The sequence below is a fragment of the Protomyctophum parallelum genome, assembly GCF_964188405.1.
Source record: "Protomyctophum parallelum genome assembly, chromosome: 9".
Taxonomy (NCBI): domain Eukaryota; kingdom Metazoa; phylum Chordata; class Actinopteri; order Myctophiformes; family Myctophidae; genus Protomyctophum; species Protomyctophum parallelum.
Genome location: NC_139706.1, coordinates 13,901,003 through 13,923,935, shown reverse-complemented (window position 1 = coordinate 13,923,935; position 22,933 = coordinate 13,901,003). Strand labels below are relative to the sequence as shown.

The window sequence follows — 22,933 nt, the reverse complement described above, 5'->3', positions numbered from 1 at the left end:
AGCGCTGCAGTCCAAAGTATTAATTTAACGTCTACAAATGGAGCCAAATGAGTTGAATTGACACCGAAGATGTATTTGTCGGTCTGTGTTTTGTTTCGACGCCAGTCAGCTGTGTTTGCTCTGCTGGCCATCCTTAGTTCAACATGACATGGGACTTTCTGTTTGATTCTTCCTGTCATGTGACCTGACCCACTGGCTACTATTCTGCATGTCTTTTCTTTTTTTTCTATAATTCCTATCCCACGATTTTGCAACCCATTGTTTTCACCCAGCGTCAATTATCTAGGCGACCGCAGTACCGCAGTACCGACTGTGCCACCGTGCCCTCATGCGTGTCTTTTCTATGAGGAGGTGTGTGTGTGTGTGTGTGTGTGTGTGTGTGTGTGTGCACGCGCGCGTGTCCGTGTCCCCGTGTTTGCGTGTGCATGTCTGTGTGTGTGTGTGCTAGTTGTGTGTGTCAGATTTGTATTTATCTGATCCCTCTGTCTATTTGCATTCTAATAGCTGTCCACCATACCCACAGTCATCAAATATATAAGGATTTGCAACAAGGATATCCTCCTTTTCACGCACGCACGCACGCACGCACGCACGCACGCACGCACGCACGCACGCACGCACTCACACATGCACACAGACAGAGGTCTATTGGGTTGTCTAGTTGGCAGGCAGCTGGGTGCAGGGAAGTACCATTATCTGACAGAGCAGCTGGCAACTGACAAGGGCAACCTAATGAACTGTTGGAGAAAGTAGCTACAATCAGTAGACACTGGACAATGGAATTAAGAATTAAGAATTAATAGAAGAATTAAGGATACATACACAAAATCTCCAATGGCGGTCCCGTATACGAGGGTCAGTGTAATAACATTGTGTTGTCCTCTAGGGGGTGACGACGGTCCCGTAACGAAATTATGACCGATATCCGAGCTCCGATTATTAGCAGGGTCATTCATATCTGCCGATACAGATTCTGACCGATTCCGATATTATACATAGGACCACAATGGAAACAAGCCTAGGCCCCTATAGGGGCTTGGCCCAAAGCCTGTTGATAAAGTATTAAATAAATCAATAAATCGCCTATAGTCTGTTTTCACAACTGAATGAAAGAACATTTTAAACTTTATTTTTACTCTAGACTTTTGTTCTAGACTTTTGATTTATATTGAACTCCTTGATGATTTTTTTCATTTTAAATTTAACCCATTCTGGGCGGGAACCCCTTTTGGTGTTTTAACTAAGCATTATGTTATACTTTAGCTATTGAAAAATAGCAGATCTATAATAAGCTATAAGCTTGTAGGTCTGCTATTTTTGAAAAATTGTGAAAATGCGGCACAAATCTTTGAATATATATATTCTTTCAGAAGACTTTTTTTTTATTTTGACGTCAGGCTTAAAAGCCTTAAATGGTTAAAAAACAGTTTTGCTGGCGAAAACCGATTCAATAATCAGTATTATTTTGAGCCCGATTCCGATTATGCTACCGATTAATCGTGCGTCCCTAAATGTGTTGTCCTCCAGGGGGTGATGGCGGTGCCGTACGAGGGCCAGTCCTACTCCGACCTGCGGGGGCGCTGTCAGCAGACCGGCGTCCTGTTCGAGGACCCTCTGTTTCCCGCCGCGGACCGCTCGCTCTTCTACCAGGACAACCGCATCGGCCGGATCACCTGGAAGAGACCCAAGGTGAGGAGAGGGAGGGAGGGAGGGAGGGGGTGTGTGTCCGTGTGTGTGTGTGTGCGCGCTCACGTGTGTCTGTGTGTGTGCATATGCATGTATGGTAAGGTCATGAATACCCACCTGTAGCCGACGAGACCGAAAATCTTAAAACGTTAATAACTCTTGATCTAAATCGTCCCGTCCAATTCTAAGGAAAGATTATATGTGTTCGATCACTAGTCGCGGTAGAATCAATCATACCCTCCCGTTGTTGTCGATCGCCTCAAGTGTGTTTTGGCTACATTTAGCTGCTTCAGCCACATCCGGGATAACATCCGAGCCGCCGGTATAAGTGCTCCGCTGCTATAAAACGCTGGGCGCTATGATTTAATGGATTAAATAACTCCGGGCGTTCGGGGTGTTAATCGTTGAACTGTTCAACCATTGTTGATCTAAGTTTGAACGTGGCCTCTATTGTGCAGAATCATGGCTGCTGGCTGCTGCGTCCGGGACTGTTTCCTCTGATTCAGACCACTGGCCTCTTTGAAGCACAGTCTGGAACCATTGGGACTCTGTAATAAGCCACGCTGTTTAGTATCACATTGTTTAGCCTACGGCCTTTAGTTGTATGATTATAGAACCAAAGTTATTTCTTTTAGTGGAGAAAAGGGGCCTATATAGTATTAGTATACTATCCAAGCTTACACACAGTATCTGATACCAGTGACTGATATGTTTTAGTGCGGCCATTTACAGCTGCGGAGATAAAGCTCTAAGAGTGAAGCCTTTAGCCAACTAAATGGACCCCATTAGTGTCAATCATTAATGACCCAAAGATTGGGAGGAGAATGCCAAGGCCTTTCCGAATCGATTTAGTCTAGGTGTGGACGGAACAGAGAGAGCAAACAGAAGATGATTCATTCCATTCCATACAATCGTCCCTGAAAATCTATGTTTTTAGCACGTTTATGAATCTGTGATTAATTTGATAAACAGTAGCTATAGTTTAGTTGTGGTGTTTTACTGCAGCGCTATAGCACTTGCCCCTAGCCTCGACAACCTTGCAGGCGTAAGGCGTATATAGAGTTATGCAATTTTCATAGCATGTTATGTAGATATAGCATTCTATAGTGTATACACATATGTAGTTTCATTGTACAGATATTCTACTGTTAGACGGATGTTGGGTGCTTTGCTTACAAGTTTATGATCCAATGACTATGTATGTGATGTATTACCATGTGTTGTTCTTGCTTACTGTAAGTCGCTTCTGCTAAATGCCTAAATTGTAAATTGTATGGTGCAATGCCAATGAATGAGTTATATTGTTTTTTGGAAGGGCAGCGCCTGCCTCCCTGTGTCCTAACTAAGTATAGCTTCTCTTCACTTGACATACGACAGGAGAGTGATATTTGACCCGACTCAGCCAGCATGTACACGTTTGGTGTGGATATTTATGAAGGAATGAATGGCTCAATCATGACATGACGGTGAAACATGGTGTGGACAGTTATTGTACAATAGGACAATTACAGACAATGGAAGCTAGACAGCTAGTACAGTATCTATACTCCAAACAGAGAGACACACACTGTGCGTGCGTGCATGCGTGTGCTTGTGTGCGTGCGTACTGTCTGTGCGAGTGAGCAAGTGGGAGAGAGATTGGGAGAGAGACACATGCAGGACAGCATCACAGTGGAATGAGGGGAACAGTGGGAGAGAGAGAGAGATATGGAGGGAGATATCGCACTAATATTTGACTAGAGCTACGAGGAGAGACGGAGAGATGCAAACTTATTACACAGATGGCATTATTGCATGCACAACACTGTCAATGTGTGTGCGTGTGTGTGTGCGCGCGTGTGCATGTGTGTGCATGTGAGAGAGAAAAGGCTATAGGAAGTGAAAATGACAACACCACGGTTGTGAAATAAGGTAAACGGATCCACCCTGTGCTATTTCTCCACTCCCTGTCACCTGTGTGTGTGTGTGTGTGTGTGTGTGTGTGTGTGTAGAAGGGTGTGTGTGTGTGGGTGTTTGTTTATACTGTCGTGCGTGCTGTGATGGGTGTGTGTGTGGGTGTGTATACGTGCGTGCTGTGAAAGAAGGGTGTGTGTGTGTGTGGGTGTGTGTACGTGCGTGCTGTGAAAGAAGGGTGTGTGTGGGTGTGTGTACGTGCGTGCTGCATAGAAGGGTGTGTGCAGCATTGGTTTATGCCAGCTCTATCATTTGACTGCCGTCCTATCAGCCCGCCTCCCCGTGGCCTCTACTTTACATGTTCTTTGAAGATTTAAAAGGGACTATTATATTCAGTAGCACTGTTGGTATGTCTGACGTACAGTATGCACCCTGAGTTAATGGCAGGAACTGATTGCTTCCTGGAGGCCCCCGCCATAAAATAATGGATAGATATAGTTTAAATGATATTTATAATATGGAACAGATCACTTTCTCTCTCAGACTACAGAAGGAGAAATGTATAAAGTTTTGGTCTAATTGGGTGAATTATGTATAATGCCTTTGCGACCGGATTTTGTAGTGGCAAGGATGTGTCTATTTTCGTTTTGTTTGTTTTAATTTTAATTATTGCTCACAACTTCATATACCGTAATTTCCGGACTATAAGCCGCGGCTTTTTACCCATGATTTGAACCCTGCGGCTTATACAACGGTGCGGCTAATCTATGGATTTTTACAGCTAACGCAGAGCCATCTCAGGCTCTGAGCTAACGTAGCTGCGGCTTATAGTCCGGTGCGGCTTAGAGTCCGGTGCGGCTTGTATATGGGATTTTCCCTAAATTTGGCTGGTGCGGCTTATATTCAGGTGCGGCTTATAGTCCGGAAATTACGGTACTCTCCTATGTCTTCTTATGTCTTCCTATGAGTATTATATTGTATTGTACTTTAAAAAAAAATTGTTTTTAACATATATCTCTCCAATACGCTTTATTTTCTTTTTTTCCCTTTTTTGTCTCTGTTTAAAAATGATAAAAACCTGTGGATGGACAAAGAAATACTATTTGAAAAATGTTGTATAACATAAATGTTGATGTCCTTAAAAAAAAGAGAGAACAACGTCAAACTCACCAACATTGCATGGCTAAGGCAAGCTTGAATTATCCTCTTTCTATCTACGATGTTATAACTTATGAGCTACTGTATACTTTAAGTGTTGAGTTTGGACCTTTTGTGCTGAGGACCTGTATGTCCTTAGAATCAAAGCCACGGGATGTGTATAGGCGTCTTTACGTCCTTTTTTATTGATATCAAACCATATTATAAAAATCCAATTCTATTTTTATAATTTATTTGGTCTTTCCTTCTTCAGCGATCCTAGACCGGTTTCGCACATGCGCACTGCCGCTCACTTCCTTGTTTAGGGGCCGACAAAAAGTTTCTCATAACTCTAAATCTACGCCCCCCCCCCCTTCCATGGTTTTGATCATAACGCTGATGTTCTGTGGTCATTTCTTACTTCAGCAAAGCACTGAGAAAACTGTTGCGCCTTTCTTCGTCCTTTTTTTCTCTTCAAACTTAACTACGGTAGCGGTGGTCTCAAAAACATAAGGAAAACTTTGACTGGAAAAGACTCGCTCACCATATAGAAAAAGAAGTAAAACTCCTTAGACTGAGACTCATGGTGCTCTGTGCTCATGGTGCAATTAAAAAGCAAACGTTTCGGTCCTCAGACCTTCGTCAGTGCTATGGTTTTTCACAGACAAAGAACTTGCTTTTACACAACTCCAAAACAATACAGCTCAGGTGCTGAGAATTACTAATTGGTGACATCACCTTACTTCAGCAAAGCACCACGTTTGGAATATTAACGCTTCTAGAGAGACATAAGACGAGGTAGCGTGAGGTATTAACCCATTTTGGGGCGGGAACCCCTTTTGGTGTTTTAAGCATTATGTTTAGCTATTGAAAAATAGCAGATCTACAAGCTCATAGCACGGCGAGTGCCGCGCTATGAACTTGTAGGTCTGCTATTTATTGAAAATGTGGCACAAATCTTTGAATATATATATTCTTTCAGAGCAAACGTTTTTAACTAAAATATTTGCTTCCTGGGGGGGGGGGGGGTCCCTGGAACAACATATTTGCAGATGGGGGACAGCGGCCAATCACATATATTTTGGGGGTCCTTGACATGAAAATGTTTGAGAACGACTGACACAGAGACATGGGGTTTTTCAGAAAACTGTCAAGATTTAGAAGACATTTTGTAGAATCGTTCCCAGGTCTAAATGGGTTAAGGGAAAATCATGCAGCCTCCTGGTTTTTTGGGGGGGGTAACGGAAGGCTGGGCTTTTCAGAGTAAAATCTTACCTCATCTGCGTGGCACTCTAGCACCTTTTTTATTACGTAAAATTCCCCTGCGAAAGAAGTGTTTTAAGTAAACCTAACGTTTCTTTCCCCTCCGTTCTCCAGGAGCTATGTGCCGACCCCCATCTGTTCGTGGACGGGATCAGCGCCCACGACCTGCACCAGGGCCAGCTGGGAAACTGCTGGTTCGTAGCCGCGTGCTCCAGTCTGGCCAGCAGGGAGGCGCTGTGGCAGAAGGTAAGACCAGAGAGAGAGAGAGAGAGAGAGAGAGAGAGAGAGAGAGAGAGGCAGAGAGAGAGAGAGAGAGAGAGAGAGAGAGAGAGAGAGAGAGGCAGAGAGAGAGAGAGAGAGAGAGAGAGAGAGACAGAGAGAGAGAGAGAGAGAGAGAGAGGCATAGAGAGAGAGAGAGGCAGAGAGAGAGAGAGAGAGAGAGAGAGGCAGAGAGACAGCCTGGGCACACTTTAGATTCCATGCGTGGACAGAAGAAGCTGTGTTTTGCGTAATTTCCGTTTTTTTAGACAGCTGGTGGATGGAAAAGAAGCTCCACCCACGTGGCAGGTTGCCGACTGGGGCAAGCTTTTCATGGGATCTTAGATGTGCCCATACCCAGAGAGAGAGAGAGGCAGAGAGAGAGAGAGAGAGGTGTGTGTGTGTGTGTGTGTGTGTGTGTGTGTGTGTGTGTGTGTGTGTGTGTGTGTGTGTGTGTGTGTGTGTGTGTGTGTGTGTGTGTGTGTGTGTGTGTGTGTGTGTGTAGCAGTGGCTCTGAGCCTCGCGCCTGATGGCCTCAAAAGTCTAATATATCTCCCCCAGTCCATTTGGGATATCCCTTTGGTCTAGTGGTTAAAATGTTGGACTTTCACGCGGGGGACCCGAGTTGGAATCCCGGGCGTTACACGTGTGCTCTAAAGGTCCTTTCAGATGTGCAATCATGTGACAATGTGGCACTGGTGTTGTCGCCTGGCTCAACGACAGGTCTGCTCATGAGGGACGCCACAACGTGAGCGCGGGAGGAAAGAAAATCACACCTGCGTGAACTGAGTGGGGTTGGGTCTCGGAACTTCCAGACCCACAGGAAGGAAAAGGACCTTAAGGGTGTAGTCTGTATTCTGTAACATACTGTAATAAAGAGCAGTCCTTCTAGTGGGTGGTGATTTTGCTCCACAGTGACTCTCGTCTTTAAAGACATGGATGGATTATCATGACCCAACTGGCCGTGGGCCCTGCCCCCTGCATAGTACACGCACGCACGCACGCACGCACGCACGCACATAGTCACTTGTGTGATGCTTTGCCAAGCACATCATGGCAAACACAGCATGTAGTACTTTGAAACGATGCTATTTTTAGATATTAAATTACTGGCATTTTAGGTCCATTTTAGTTCTGTAACTGCCATGTACTGTACTGCACCGAATGGCAGTGGTGGGAAGTAACTAAGTGCATTTACTCAAGCACTGCACTTCTGTACAATTTTGAGAAATTTGTACTTTTCTTGAGTTTTTCCAAATTCCAATACTTTTACTTTGTCGCCACTACGTTTATTTGAAAACTTTAGTAATAATTACTTTGTAGATTTAGATTATGATTACGAAACATACCACAAAAAACATATTACAAAACATACCACTTCAGCCCTATTTAAAAATATAAAGAAAGAAAGGAAGAAAGAAAGAAAGAAAGAAAACTTGTGAAATGGGACATTGTGCATGATTACTACTTTCCGTTTGGCCTGTCTCTTTTTTCCAGGGTTTATTGTCTTCCTCTGTCCTCGGAGGGGTCTCCTCCTCTGCTCTGATTAAGGGAAACTATCTGCAGACGCCAGTGGTGGAAAGTAACTAAAGTACTTTTACTTAATTTTGACCCGAGGTATTTGTACTTTACTTGAGTATTTCCAATTTCCAGTACTTTTACTTCTACTCCACCACATCTCAGAGCCAACATTTTTACTCCACTACAATTATTTGAAAACTTTAGTTACTATAGTTACTTTTTAATTTTGATTAGAAAACCCTATACATTTTGGCAATTTGAAAATAGCCGTCTATTGCGACGCATTGAGAGCTTGTAGATAATAAAATAGCCGTCTCAAAATCTACAAGCTCACAAAAATGCGTCGAGTTGCGACGCATTGTGAGCTTGTAGATCGGTTATTTTCAATAGATTTTGTACGCATTTTGCAGTGTTGGTACTTTTAGTAATTGAGTACTTTTTCCACCACTGGCAGACGCAAGCGTGACGCAACCTCCCACTCCCAGGGAGGACAGCCCCGTTGTCCTGGCAACAACCTCCCACTCCCAGGGAGGACAGCCCCGTTGTCCTGGCGACAATAAGCACCCCAAAAAAAACAAGCAAATAGCATCAAGCAAAGTAGTCGTGTTGGCCCCTGTTAACAGAGGTGAGGGGATCACAGCAGTGTTGAGGTGGAGTGGAGGTCTTTAAGATGCACACGTTTCGTTCAAATCATTAGGATTGTGATTAAGACAACAACAAGCACCATTTTGTGCGGGAACCCATTTTGGTGTTAGCATTATGTTATGCTTTAGCTATTGAAAAATAGCAGATCTACAAGCTCATAGCGCGCCACCGAGTGGCGCGCTACGAGCTTGTAGGTCTGCTATTTTTGAAAAATCGAAGAACGACTGACATAGAAACATAGCTATTTCAGAAAACTGTCAGAAAACTGTTTAGAATCTGATCTCAGGTCAGAATGGGTTAAAGGCGAAACTTCAGTTGAGCAACAGTTTGGGATGGTTGTATACTAGCCTCTGAAGGGGGAACAGGACAATGTCTGAGAGCTCAGAGACTCTATGGTGCTCCAGGAAAGTTTGACTGGAAAAGGGTGCAACTCAGTTCTGACCCACGTTGACCCATGCAGTCACTATGGATGAAACCATGACCACGCACTGCTGGAATGCAGTTCCCCCGTTTCGCTTGGGTTCTCCTGATTAGAAAGAGAGCAATTGAAACAATAGTAAATGTAAAACAAAGAGGCAAATTGCTACTCGTCACGGTCATTGTCATCATGTAATTTAACCCATTTAGGCCTGACGTCGAAATTAAAAAAAATGTTTTCGAAATCCTGACAGTTTTCTGAAAAACCTTATGTTTCTGTATCAGTGGTGCTCAATATTTCATGTCAAGGACCCCACAAACTATATGTAATTGGCCACTCGTCGTTCTGAAAGGGGGAGGGACTGCGACGCTCTATACTCTTCTCAGTGATTTAGTATGCGTGTTCAAGATCCTTCTAGAAAACCTCAGCGTGACGGACTGCCGGCCATGTATGGTGTGTGTGACGGATCGACCGATGGGCTGACATGGTTTTCATAGTAATCTGCGACCTGTCACCTGCGGTCTCAACTATTCCCTCACATGCAATGTAACGAACGGGCTGCTTAACGGCTTGTTCTGTTTGAACAAATCCATGCGCCTCTCTTTGTTAGTTGTTTTCTGGTTTTTACTATCATGTCTTTCTGTGTCATGTCGTCTATGTTTGTGTGCTGTCACGGTTGTTTGGCCGGTTTGTTTTGACTGACGACAACAACAGCCACAATTCTTTAAAGAGAATAAAACAAGAATACATGAGATAGTATAAAAAAAACATGACAGTTTTATGTGAAACAATATTAGCTTTGTACTGTTTCATTCTGAGATTCATGCCAAGGAGGGAGTGAATGGAATTCCTGAAACCGAAACCAATAAAAATAAGCGTCATAGGCAGAGACAAAGACAGCAAGTCATGAGAGAGAGAGAGAGAGAGATAGAGAGAGAGAGAGAGAGAGCGAGAGAGAGAGAGAGAGAGAGAGAGAGAGAGAGAGAGACTGGAGAAGGAATGAAGATAGTTGGTGAGACTGTGAAGCTGAAACAGTGGTGGAAAGTAACTAAGTACTTGTACTTACTTAAGTACTGTACAATTTGTAGAATGGTCCTCAGGTCTAAATGGGTTTTAAACGTCTACACATGTAAAAAGGCTATACTAGAAGTATAGTTTAGCTCCTGTTTGCTTCCCCAGTGGTTAGATAAAGCCATCCTGAAAAACACAGCTGTTTCCTCTATGAGGATTGGTCCAACTACACGGGAAACAGCACCACAAAACACTTTCTAAGTTTCTATATGGATCACGTGACTCGAATAAAATAAAAAAAATATATATTTTATTTAATTTATGAATATGCCATGAATAAAAAATGTATAATGATTAAGAAGTAGTGGAAATAACAAGCTCGCTGAATATCAATCACATATCAATATAAAAAATGTATATGTTCATTGATATGTTCAATCAGATCTACAAGCTGACAAAACGTCATGTAAGCTTGTAGAGCAGCTATTTCCACTATTTTGTAAATTCTTTGGGGAAAGAAAAAATATATTAGAAATGATTAAATATGTCAGTGATTTCTTTATTGCGACCGGAGAGCGCAGTTAACTGTGGAATCTTGCATCACTCAAAATCCCCATACATATTGTGCCCAGGTTTGTGACATCACTATGACATCGTTGCAGGACAACAGCAGTAGCTGTGTGGGGTGAGTTTAGTGAACGATAAGGGGACGTTGCAGGACAACAGCAGTAGCTGTGTGGGGTTAGTTTAGTGAATGATAAGGGGACGTCGCAGGACAACAGCAGTAGCTGTGTGGGGTGAGTTTAGTGAATGATAAGGGGACGTTGCAGGACAACAGCAGTAGCTGTGTGGGGTGAGTTTAGTGAATGATAAGGGGACGTTGCAGGACAACAGCAGTAGCTGTGTGGGGTGAGTTTAGTGAACGATAAGGGGACGTTGCAGGACAACAGCAGTAGCTGTGTGGGGTGAGTTTAGTGAACGATAAGGGGACATCGCAGGACAACAGCAGTAGCTGTGTGGGGTGAGTTTAGTGAATGATAAGGGGATGTTGCAGGACAACAGCAGTAGCTGTGTGGGGTGAGTTTAGTGAACGATAAGGGGACGTCGCAGGACAACAGCAGTAGCTGTGTGGGGTGAGTTTAGTGAATGATAAGGGGACGTTGCAGGACAACAGCAGTAGCTGTGTGGGGTGAGTTTAGTGAATGATAAGGGGACGTCGCAGGACAACAGCAGTAGCTGTGTGGGGTGAGTTTAGTGAATGAAAAGGGGATGTTGCAGGACAACAGCAGTAGCTGCGTGGTGCGCGTTGATATGACGCTGAGCTGCATTGGGGCGGTGTTGGCTCAGGGGTAGAGTGGCTGGATGGTAACCGCAAGGTTGCCAGTTCGAACCCGGGCTCCCCCAGAGTTAGTGTCAAAGTGTCCTTGAGCAAGGCACTGAACCCCTTAATTGCTCCTGATGTGCTGGTTGGTGCCATGCATGGTTTCCAACCGACATCGGTGTATGAATGTGTGGGTGAATGTAATGCACAATCTATGTAAAGCACCATTGGATAAAGGCGCTATATAAATGCACCATTTATTTACCAATGAAAACAGGCAAAATCCCTCAACAGTGACATCTGCTGGCAAGTTCTTATGTCATTTATTGTCATCTATGGGATATATGGGATTTGTGGACTCAGAGCACTTGTTTGTTTTGGGTGCAATTGAGCTCCCAACTCTATAGTCTCCTCTGTGAAATGTACTCTGTCTTAACTCATTTAGACCTGAGGACGATTCTTCTAAATGTCTTCTAAATCATGACAGTTTTCTGAAAAACCTCATGTTTTTCTATGTCAGTGGTTCTCAAACTATTTCATGCCAAGGAGCCCAAAAAGTATGTATGTATGTTTGGCCTCCGACCCCATCTGAAAATATGTAGTCCCAGAAGCAAAAGATATGAGTTAAAAACACACTGAAAGAATATATATTCTAAGATTTGCTCCACATTTTCATGATTTTTATAAAATAGCAGATGTACAAGCTCGTAGCGTTGCTATGAGCTTGTAGATCTGCTATTTTTCAATAGCTAAATTATAACATATAATGCTTCAAACACCAAAAGGGGTTCCCGCCCAAAATGTCTTAACTCCCAACTCTATGGAGGAAACACTGGAGCTCCTATTGGGCCTCATTTGTGCTCTTTCTAATGAGCAATTAGTGCTCTGTGTTGTCACGCACGCACACACACACGCACGCATGCACAGTTGCACACACAAATGATGGCCCAGGTGGCCTCACATACAGGCTGTGTTAAGCGGAGCATATTAGTCGCTGTCTGCGTGTACAGTACGCTGAAGGATGTGACGAGAGTCGCTTTGTTCTCTTGTGATCTGCATCTCTCTCCATCTCTCTCTCTCTCTCTCTCCATCTCTCTCTCTCTCTCTCTCTCTCTCTCTCTCTCTCTCTCTCTCTCTCTCTCTCTCTCTCTCTCTCTCCCTGTCCTAAACCTGATTGTTAACATTGTGTTGTTATTGGCAGCAAACTTTGATTTTAGTTTGTCATAGTCTCTTGCATAGTTTTCATTTAGTTTTAGTCACCTGGAAAGGCTGGAATATTTCTATATTCTATATAAATGTCATAGGATTTTAGTAGACTAAATCTACAGTTGATTTAGTCGACTAAAATGTATTTTGGCAGGCCTATTCGGCTATTTTCAGCATGCAAATAATTGTAAAATGACTTATACTGGATCTCTTGTCCACTAGTACCTTCCTAACAGTTTTTATTTGTCAACAAAATTGTCAGTATCTTTAGTCTTAGTCTTAGTCGTCATAGTTTAGTTTTCATTTAGTTTCCATTTAGTTTTCGTCAGTGAAAAAAGGTGGCCAACGAACATTTTTCGTCTTGGGCGCTCCGTTGGTGCAAAATTGCGGGTGTGGAATTCTCGGAAATGTAATAATAGATTCATCCAAAAATACACATCAGCTTCTGTTGCTCCAGACCCTATATGACCATAGAGTATATATATCTATAGAGAAGACACCCGAGTTCTCCTCCCATCCACTTGCATTGAGTTGCTCAAAAGCGCATGAGGCGGATTCACTCCTCCTTCCGGGTAGGAACAGAGTGCATTCTGGGACGGATTGCAATGGTGAGTGGCCCCAAAAACATGAACGCGCTGCCGTTGAACGCGCACGAGCGTCGTCCGTCGTGAACGTGTACAATGATAGTCAACGGACAGCGCGTTCATGTGTTTGGGGCCAGGCTGCAATACCTTCATTCGGCCACTATGTCCATTTCGCCTCAAGATTTCCTCTGGGTGCCTTCTCTATAAATATATATACTCTAAGTATATGTCCCCCCCCCAGTGTTGTTTTCGTAGACTAAAACCAAGACGAAAAAGGTTCGTCGACTATCTTTTTCCACTGACGAAAACTAAATGGAAACTAAATGAAAACTAAGCTATGGTGACTAAAACTAAGACTAAATATACTGACAATTTCGTCAACAAATAAAAACTATAGACTAAAATGTTAGGAAGGGACTAGTGGACAAGAGATCCAGTATAAGTAATTTCACACTTGGTTGCATGCTGAAAATAGCCGATCTACAAGCCCACAACGCGTTGCGCTGCGACGCCTTGTGGGCTTGTAGATCAGCTATTTTCAGCAAGTGAAAAGAAAAACAGTCATTATGACGACATCAAGGCCCGCCAAAATACATTTTGTTCGACTAAATCACCTGTAGATTTAGTCTACTAAAACTAGACAATAAGACATTCCAGGTGACTAAAACGTGACTAAAACTAAATAAACTATTCAAGAGACTATGACTGAAACTAAAATCAAAATGTGCTGCCACCAAAAAGAACACTGCTCCCAGACCCTATGACGGAACTCCACCCCCCCCCCCCCCTCCCTCCCCCCTTGTACCAAAGCAGAAAAGAGATCACACACACACACACACACGGAAACACAATGTCGCTTCCAGTTCGATATTTAATAGTCGTTTTTCTCTAGTGATGACTTTGTTTCGGGCTGACAGACATGTATAATATAGACGTGAAACTATAAGGTCCATTATTCATTCAGGCATTTGAGTCACGGACGGACCACCATAGACTTATATGGGCTGTATTTTGCGTGTCTTAAGTACCAGGTCTTATTACTTAACTTAAGACCTGGAGGCGTGATCAATGCCATTTGGCTATTCTGAGTGTCCAAAGAGCATTGACCACGCCTCCAGGTCTTAAGTTAAGTAATAAGACCTGGTACTTAAGACACGCAAAATTACATTTACAATTACATATGCTGTATTGATGTTGGTACCATATAGGAGAGATAACAGTCCAACGTTCTTCTACATTCTCTAATTGTGTAGACTTCTTGCAAATGAAGTAGATGTTTAACAATAATTTAACTCTTGAGAGTAATACAATTATACCAAATAAGGGTCATTGTCCATTGGTCTGGATTCTGGCAGTGGTGGAAAAAGTACTCAATTGTTTTACTTAAGTACCTAAAACTAACGTTACAAGTAAAAGTACGGAATTGAAAATGTACTTGAGTAAAGGTACAAAAGTATCGGCATCAAAAATTAAAAATGTACTTAAAGTACTAAAATAATTAATATTGCACAATGTCCCATTTCACAAGTTCAAAATGTGTAGAAAATCTATTGAAAATAGCAGATCTACAAGCTCACAATGCGTCGCATTGCGACGCATTGAGCGCTTGTAAATCGGCTATTTTCAAATGGCCGAAATGTATAGGGTTAAATATAGTGGTTAATGTGTGTTTTCTAATCAAAATGAAAATCGCCAAAGTAACTAGTGACTAAAGTTTTCAAATCATTGTAGAGGAGTAAAAGTACAAATTGTGGCTCTGTGATGTGGTGGAGTAGAAGTGAATGTACTGGAAATTTGAAATACTCAAGTGAAGTACAAATACCTCAAAATTGTACTTGTAAAAGTACTTATTTACTTTCCACCACTGGATTCTGGAACAACAACTTGGACAATAGCAATATTACACGAGAGGGTGTGGTTTAACGTGATTATTGCCACGACAGTGACGCGGTCAAGCATCACTGAAGTGGCAATAATCACGTTAAACCACACCCTCTCGTGTAATGTTGCAATTATACAACAGTTACCCTTAAAACTAAGAAAATCGCTGAATTTGTTTTAATGACAGATGTAGTCACTACGACCACAAATGTCCCAAGAAACTAGCTAGCCTAGCCACCGAGTTTGCTGCGCTCTGGGAGAACAGAGCAGCTGAAATCTTTGTTGTGATTAGGTGTGGAGTGGTGCTCGTTTGATCCACGGCTAGAAGGCAGTTTCAACCAATCAGATTGCTTCCTCGAAACATCCTGTGGTATAATATGCTACGTTCTCAAACATATGACGTGACAACTGTGTTAAATCAATACCAAACCACTGCTGAGCACACATGTATAATTATAATTATGTATCTGTGTTCAGTCTGATTGATTGATTGACTGACTGAAAATGCTTTTAACAGTTTGTAGAATGGGTACTGTTCAGCGAAAGTACAGGTCAATACAAAAACTGCCATGAGGATAAAAATAAAATATATATATAAAAAAACAGTAAGACTTGTTTACATCAGCATATGTAAAGATTTAAAGACATACAGATATACACTTCTATGCAAAACAAGGAAATCATCATATGTACAGTATATAAAAATAGGACTGGCCGGGGGGGAACTTTGTACAGTTTGGGCCAGTTTGGAATTGCAGTTAAGTGCTCTTTGAGAGCGGTTATGTAGGGATTCACATTTCTCAACGGCTGTTGGTGGGGCGTTCCACATTTTAGTGCCATATAGGAGCGCAATGAGTTTAACCCCTGGTTTGAGCCGAATGTGCAGGTTGAACATGCATGGTTTGTGGAACTCATGGACTTCGTTGACGTTGATCAAGGGAGTATTTTGACAGTCGTAACAGTAGAAGGATTTGACGTTGAGTTAAAAAGGAAATGGTTTGCTTTTTTCCCCCCATCATCAGTTGGGGGGAATTGCGAGATATTAGTTCTAATGGTCAAAGTCAAGGTGAATTGCTTCCAGGTGGCTGGACATTGATGCTAATTGCGTTATGATTACTAATGCCTAATGTACGGTCTCTTGAGAACGAGGCGAGCCTCTCTCACGTGTGTGTGTGTGTGTGTGTGTGTGTGTGTGTGTGTGTGTGTGTGTGTGTGTGTGTGTGTGTGTGTGTGTGCGCGTGTGTGTGCGCGTGAGTGTGAGAGGGAGACAGAGACACTGCTTCGCTTGGTCCGCAGACCCCCAAGTGGTCGGCGAACCACCCGCCTCAAAATACATCAATAATGAATATGATCTATTGAAGCACACATACGTCAAACATGCACAGACAAGTAATGGGTACAGGCTTTAGTTTAGAGTTAGACATACTGTTGGTCCGACTGTCATTAGACCGACAACCTAACCTCAAACCCTAACCTAACCCTAACCGCAAGCACGCGAGCAGCGCATGTCCGACCGCATGTTCGACCGGTGTTTCCACACGTCGGCGTGTCTAATCTGCGTGTGCATCCCCCATTGTCATCCTATATAAGGCAAGGTTTTAAAAACATGTCATTATGCTTTACGTACCACGTGACGACGTGTCAAACTAGGGGGTTATCGTGATTCTGAATCCTTGGGCTAAAAACGGCCAAAATGTGCCCAAAATGTGCCGACCTCATCATATTTGTGATGTCGACGGCTATGGCCGTTTGTTTAGCCTAATGCGTGGAATGTCACAGCATGCTACTTAAAGCATGATGACATTTTGACATTTTTTGCGTTATATAGGTTGTTAATGGTATGGTCACATATCTCTCTCTAGGTCCTATAAAACAAATTGCTCAATACCGACAGCCGGTTAGCAAGTGGATTCACGAATGTATATATAGACAATATTCTAGGCCAAAAAAAAAAAAAACTATATACCAAAATGTCCCACTCCACACCCCCCGGCTATGACATCATCATCATCCAATCACGGAGCTCTGCTCCATATTCTCCCCCGCCCCGCGACGCGCCCCGACGTCGACGTCGTCCGTCGTCACTCCTCGGGAACGAACTCCACGGCGAACTTGGCCTTTCCCGGCTCCGCCCCTTCCTTGTAGGCCACCAGGAAGTACATGACCCGGCGGACCTTGGCGAGCTCGGCGATGCGCTCGCCGAACTCCTGCATGTCGGCCTCCAGGCTCTTGAGGGGCGCGTCGTGGGGCGGGTCGCCCCCGGGGCTCCGCCAGAACGTGCCCACGGGGTCCAGCAGCTGGCGCGTCATCAGGTGGGTGAGGTCGGGCGTCCACAGCTGGGACGTGCCGGTGATGGTGACGCGCCCGACGCCCTCCAGCGAGACGCGCCAGCGCGAGAACGCCAGCGCCTGCAAAAACGCAATGGTGTATATAGTTAACCCATTCTGACCTGAGATCAGATTCTAAAAAATGTCTTCTACATCCTGACAGTTTTCTGAAAAAGCTATGTTTCTGTGTCGGTCGTTCTTCGATTTTTCAAAAATAGCAGACCTAGATCTGCTATTTTTCAATAGCTAAATTATAACATAAGTGGACCCCAGGAAGAGTAGAGCTGCTACTAAGGTAGTAGCTAATGGGGATCCAAATAAACAAATAAACAAATAAACTATTATTATTTCCACACTCACTCCAGAGGGTTCATATTCAGTTAGTGCATGTGGATATATAGGAAATATATGTCTCATAATAGCTTATATATGTCCACAATATATATGTTTCATTTCCGTGTCAGGTATAGGTCGGGGGATAACAGGGTAAAAGGGGGTGGACGACCAAAACACAGCAATTATTTCTTGACTGTTTTGACATAATCGCGATATTTTTTTGCATAATCGACAAATGTCCGTACATTTTCAAAAATCAGAAATAGCAGATCTAATGGCTTCAAACAATTATCAAAGATTATTAAATGTGTCATGGGGATTTCTTTGTATATTTAAAGGACCACTTCACCACTTTTCAACCTATCTTCATATAATAGGTCCTCACTAATAATCATGAAGAAATGGTGCAACTTTTTTCTACTCGGTCTGTGTCTCATTAAGGGCTGTGGGCAGTTCAGAAACCGTCTTCCAGTGACATCATCTAGTTCATTCTAGTCCTGAAAAGTTGCAATGCGAAAATGGAAGCCATCGTTCTCACGATAATGACAATAATGACATTTTTGTAAAAATAATCTTGTTTAAAAAAAATCTGCCTAATGATGATGTCACTGGAAGACGGTTTCTAAACTGCCCACAGCCCTCCTATGAGACACAGACTGAGTAGAAAAAAATTGTGCCATTTTATCATGATTATTAGTGAGGACCTATTATATGAAGATAGGTTGAAAAGTGGTGAAGTGGTCCTTTAAGTTATTCGTCATATCTGCCCCCTGTGCAATTCACCCTTTGTCAAGTCCCGCCGTGGTTCTGCCCCTCTTTGCACCCATTGGTTGCCGTTTCGTGGTTGGACAAAAATCCTCTCTCTCTCCATCCACTACCATTGAAATAATATGTTTTTCAGTTGCTTCGTATTGATATTCTGTGCATTCAATTCTTATTTTAAACTTGGTGTCAGTAAAAAAGAACATCACATGCGCAGCATGGTGACTGGGCATATCATGTTTGTTTTTTGTTGTTTCCAAAAATGATGCTTTAGCAAATTCAACATAAACCAAGCGTAACCAGGGCGGAACAAGGCAGAGAAGGCTGACAAAGGGTGAATTTGCGAACACAAAGCCTAAAAAAAAGGCAAACCCAAACACAAATCGTATGACGTTCCAATGTTCCATGCAACAAAAAAAACCAAAATGAATCATGATTATTTGTGTGACAATTAACCCATTCCGGGCGGGAACCCCTTTTGGTGTTTGGTGCACTATGTTATGCTTTAGCTATTGAAAAATAGCAGATCTACAAGCTCGTAGCGCGCCACCGAGTGGCGCGCTACGAGCTTGTAGGTCTGCTAATTCTTTTGTAATCGAAGAGCGACTGACGTAGAAGACATTTTTTTGAATCTGATCTCAGGTCAGAATGAAAAACTGTCAGGATGTAGAAGACATTTCTAGAATCTGATCTCAGGTCAGAATGGGTTTAAAGAATGTATATATACCTGGACGGGGAAGTCGAGGCGGTACACGGCCTCGTGGGGCAGCAGCAGACGCTCGCCCTCCTGACGCTTCTGGGACGTCCTCTGGAGAGACGCGGCGCGCTGACGCATCACCTGATGGGGGGAGGGGGGGGGGGGGAGACAATAACCCACGTTATTTTCTGAAAAACCCATGTTTCTATATCAGTGTTGCTCAATATTTCATGTCAAGGACCCCAGAAATTATCTGTATTTGGCCGCCGACCCCCATCTGAAAATATGTTGTTCCAGAAACCCCCCAAAAGCAAAGATATAAGTTAGAAATGAAAGAATATATCATATTCAAAGATTTGCGCCACATTTCACGATTTTTCAAAAATAGCAAATCTACAAGCTCGTAGCGCGGCACTCGGTGCTGCGCTATGAGCTTGTAGATCTGCCATGGCCATAGCCGTCATCACAAATGTGACGAGGTCAGCGTATTTGGGCTAATGGCCACATTTAGCCCAACGAGTGTTTTTCGTGCAAAATGAATGTTTGCAATGGATTCCGAATCATGAAACCCCCCTTGTCTGACACGTGCACATGCTACTTAAAGCATAATGATTTTTTTGAATTTTAGCCTTGTATAGATTGTTATTGGTATACCCCAGCTTATTGTGCTAATTATGAAAATTGCCCAACATACGCAAGTTAGCATCCGGCAGTTTCAAAATGCTGGGGACCCATACTCAAACATTTCTTTTTTTTTTTTTAAGATATTTTTTTGCGGCTTACGCCTTTTATTAATTTTTTGAAGGGACAGACAGTAGGCTGACAGGAAACGGGAGAGAGATGGGGGGATGACATGCAGTAAAGGCCGTGTCGGGTCCGGGAGTCGAACCCGCGGCACACTGCGACTGGATTACCAGTCCGGTGCCCAGACCGTTACGCTACGGCCTGGGCCTACTCAAACATTTCTAACATACAACTTTAGCGTACTCAAAATGTTCGGGTTCACATTCTGGCAAGTGGACTATACTATACTGCTGTCTGCTGTCAGACCAATATAAAACCACAATGCTTTGGTCGCACGTAAACGAACGAGGAATACTTTTTATTCATGTTATTCCAGGATGATAACAGTCGGGTATGAATCTCTGTTCGGGAATGCATTCATTCTGAGTGAATTCTGTAAATATTGTCCCGTGTAAAAAAAAAAAGAAAACCCCAGCCAGTGTTTGTTCTGAAGACGTCTCAGCTGCCACTGCCGTGTTTGTGCAGGTGTCTCAGGGGAGAATTCCAGTTGAAGACACTTAAATGACGATGCAGTTTGTCACGCCACTCTGTTCTATCAACAGCCTTACTGTACGTCTTGCTGTACGTCGGACACTAATTCATATTTCACGATACATTTAAAATGTTTTTGTTATCACAATATACGGTAAATAATCCTTATGACAGTGGTTCCCAAACTTTTTCATGTCAAGGACCACCCCCCATTTGAAAAGATATGCCAGGGACCCCCATAAGAGAAGAAGAATTTTTACGTCTCTCAACCCAATTACCCCCAATTTGACATGCATGTTAGTCTATACAGACTCCCCATTTAATGGCATTTCTATCTCTGAGACTCCAATTTACATTGTAAAATCAATGAATACATTTAACTCTGAGAGTGTATACAAATGGTTCCATTTGTACACTCTCAGAGTTACAGACCCATAAGGGTCCACTTGATTTCCAAACTATCATTAAACCCATTCTGAACGGGAACCCATTTTGGTGTTAGCATCATGTTATGCTTTAGCTATTGAAAAATAGCAGATCTACAAGCTCATAGCGCGCCACCGAGTGGCGCGCTACGAGCTTGTAGGTCTGCTATTTTTGAAAAATCGAAGAACGACTGGCATTTTTAGAATCTGATCTCAGGTCAGAATGGGTTAATCAGACCAGTGTGTGTCCAGTGGAAACCTCGTATGAATCTGATCTCAGGTCAGAATAGTTGCAGTGGATCACCAGAGCCTTACCTCCGTCAGCGAGGCGTCCTGGGTGAACGTCAGCACCATGGCCCCTGGTGGCGGGCTGGTGGCGTCCGTGTCAGAGCTCATGGTCCCTGGGTTAGAGAGACCAGTTAGAGAGACCAGCCTCTGTCTGTCTGGAGCTGGTGTTATGGTCCCGGGGTTAGAGAGACCAGCCTCTATCTGTCTGTCTGGAGCTGGTGTTATGGTCCCGGAGTTAGAGAGACCAGCCTCTATCTGTCTGTCTGGAGCTGGTGTTATGGTCCCGGGGTTAGAGAGACCAGCCTCTGTCTGTCTGGAGCTGGTGTTATGGTCCCGGGGTTAGAGAGACCAGCCTCTGTCTGTCTGGAGCTGGTGTTATGGTCCCGGGGTTAGAGAGACCAGCCTCTGTCTGTCTGGAGCTGGTGTTATGGTCCCGGGGTTAGAGAGACCAGCCTCTGTCTGTCTGGAGCTGGTGTTATGGTCCCGGGGTTAGAGAGACCAGCCTCTGTCTGTCTGGAGCTGGTGTTATGGTCCCGGGGTTAGAGAGACCAGCCTCTGTCTGTCTGGAGATGGTGATGGAGGTCTGTCCTGTGATGCTATGATACGTCCAGATGTCTGTCTCCTCGTTCGCTTCTGTCTCTCTCTCTCTCTCTCTCTCTCGCTGCGTGTCTTTCTCTCTGTGTGTGTCTCTCTCTCTGTGTCTCTCTGTGTGTGTCTCTCTCTCTCTCTCTCTCTCTCTCTCTCTCTCTCTCTCTCTCTCTCTGCGTGTCTCTCTCTCTCTGTGTCTCTCTCTGTCTCTCAGTCTCTGTCTGTCTGTCTCTCTCTCTCTCTCTCTCTCTCTCTCTCTCTCTCTCTCTCTCTCTCTCTGCGTGTCTCTCTATCTGTGTCTCTCTCTGTCTCTGTCTCTCTCTCTCTCGTACCTCTCTCTCACCCTCTCCAGCTAACTGACACTCATAGACATCCACCAACCCCCAACTCTCTCTCGTCCCTCCCTCCCTCCTCTAATCTCTCTCTCTCTCTCTCTCTCTCTCTCTCTCTCTCTCTCTCTCTCTCTCTCTCTCTCTCTGTCCTCCCCCCAGAGGGCAGTGGGGTGGTTGTTATAGTGTCTATTGATTCATGTGACACAGAAAAGAGAGAGAGAGAGAGAGATGGTGTGTGTGTGCGTGCATGCGTGCACGTGCGTTCGTACGTCAGAGGAGGGGTTGGGACTCCCCTGTCACTGTCAAAGCCACACGGTTTCCTCTGTGGTATTGTTTGTTCTATAACACCAGAAACAAGTGGCACTTATTGTTATTGTTACGCTGAACGAGGGGGAAAAAAACCCACACACACCTGTGTGAAGTGAGTGGTGCATCTCCGTGTGTGTGTGTGGGGGGGGGGTGCGTTCCACAGGAACGCACCCAGGGGGCCGGTCCGGTTCCCGCGTCCAGTTAATATGTGCGTGTGTGTTTGTGTGAATTTCTAGGTTGCGGAGGAGGTGAAAAACAACCATGTTGTTTTCGTGCTCATACCCAGCCAGCTACCCAGCTATAATACCCAGCCACACACATAGCTCCGTAAGGAGCTATGAACTATGAACCTATGAACTATGAACCTATGAACCTATGAACTATGAACCTATGAACCTATGAACTATGAACCTATGAACTTATGAACCTATGAATCTTGAAAAATGGTGCTGTAAAGTGAGAGCTCTCCTCTGAGGGAGAGGGGGAGAGGTGTGTGAAGGCGCTCATCGCCAGGCAACCGACGACGATGACGCACGGCAGGGAACTCTGGGACTTTCCTCTGGGCTTCTGGGAGCTTTTTGGCAGTCTTAATTAGCTCAGTGGACCACTTATTTACACCCCACCTCGGGGGGGGTGTGTGTGTGTGTGTGTGTGTGTGTGTGCGTGTGCGCGCGCGTGTGCATGTGCGCGTGCGTGCGTGACAATATGAAAACCACATGAGGATTAAGAGACATGGAATCCCCTCATTAAAAAGAAAAACACACACACAC

At 43.9% G+C, this 22,933-nt stretch overlaps 2 protein-coding genes across 2 annotated transcripts in view; one reads left to right on the top strand and one right to left on the bottom strand.

Moving 5' to 3' along the window:
• The window catches only part of LOC310865069 (calpain-5-like), a 49,004-nt gene that overhangs the window by 4,343 nt on the left and 21,728 nt on the right, over positions 1–22,933 (top strand). The window contains exons 2-3 of the mRNA XM_083774050.1: positions 1,528–1,689; positions 6,094–6,225. Of these exons, the coding sequence (XP_083630176.1) occupies positions 1,534–1,689; positions 6,094–6,225 (288 nt within the window). The 5' untranslated portion in view covers positions 1,528–1,533. The remainder of the gene's footprint in view (positions 1–1,527; positions 1,690–6,093; positions 6,226–22,933) is intronic.
• Positions 16,906–21,029, bottom strand: ompa (olfactory marker protein a; the record flags this gene model as incomplete). The annotated part of the gene is made up of 3 exons (XM_083772435.1): positions 20,962–21,029; positions 18,977–19,087; positions 16,906–17,232 (listed from the first exon to the last, which is right to left on the bottom strand). The coding sequence occupies exons 1-3, from the start codon at positions 20,998–21,000 to the stop codon at positions 16,906–16,908; spliced, it is 477 nt and encodes a 158-aa protein (XP_083628561.1). The 5' UTR covers positions 21,001–21,029.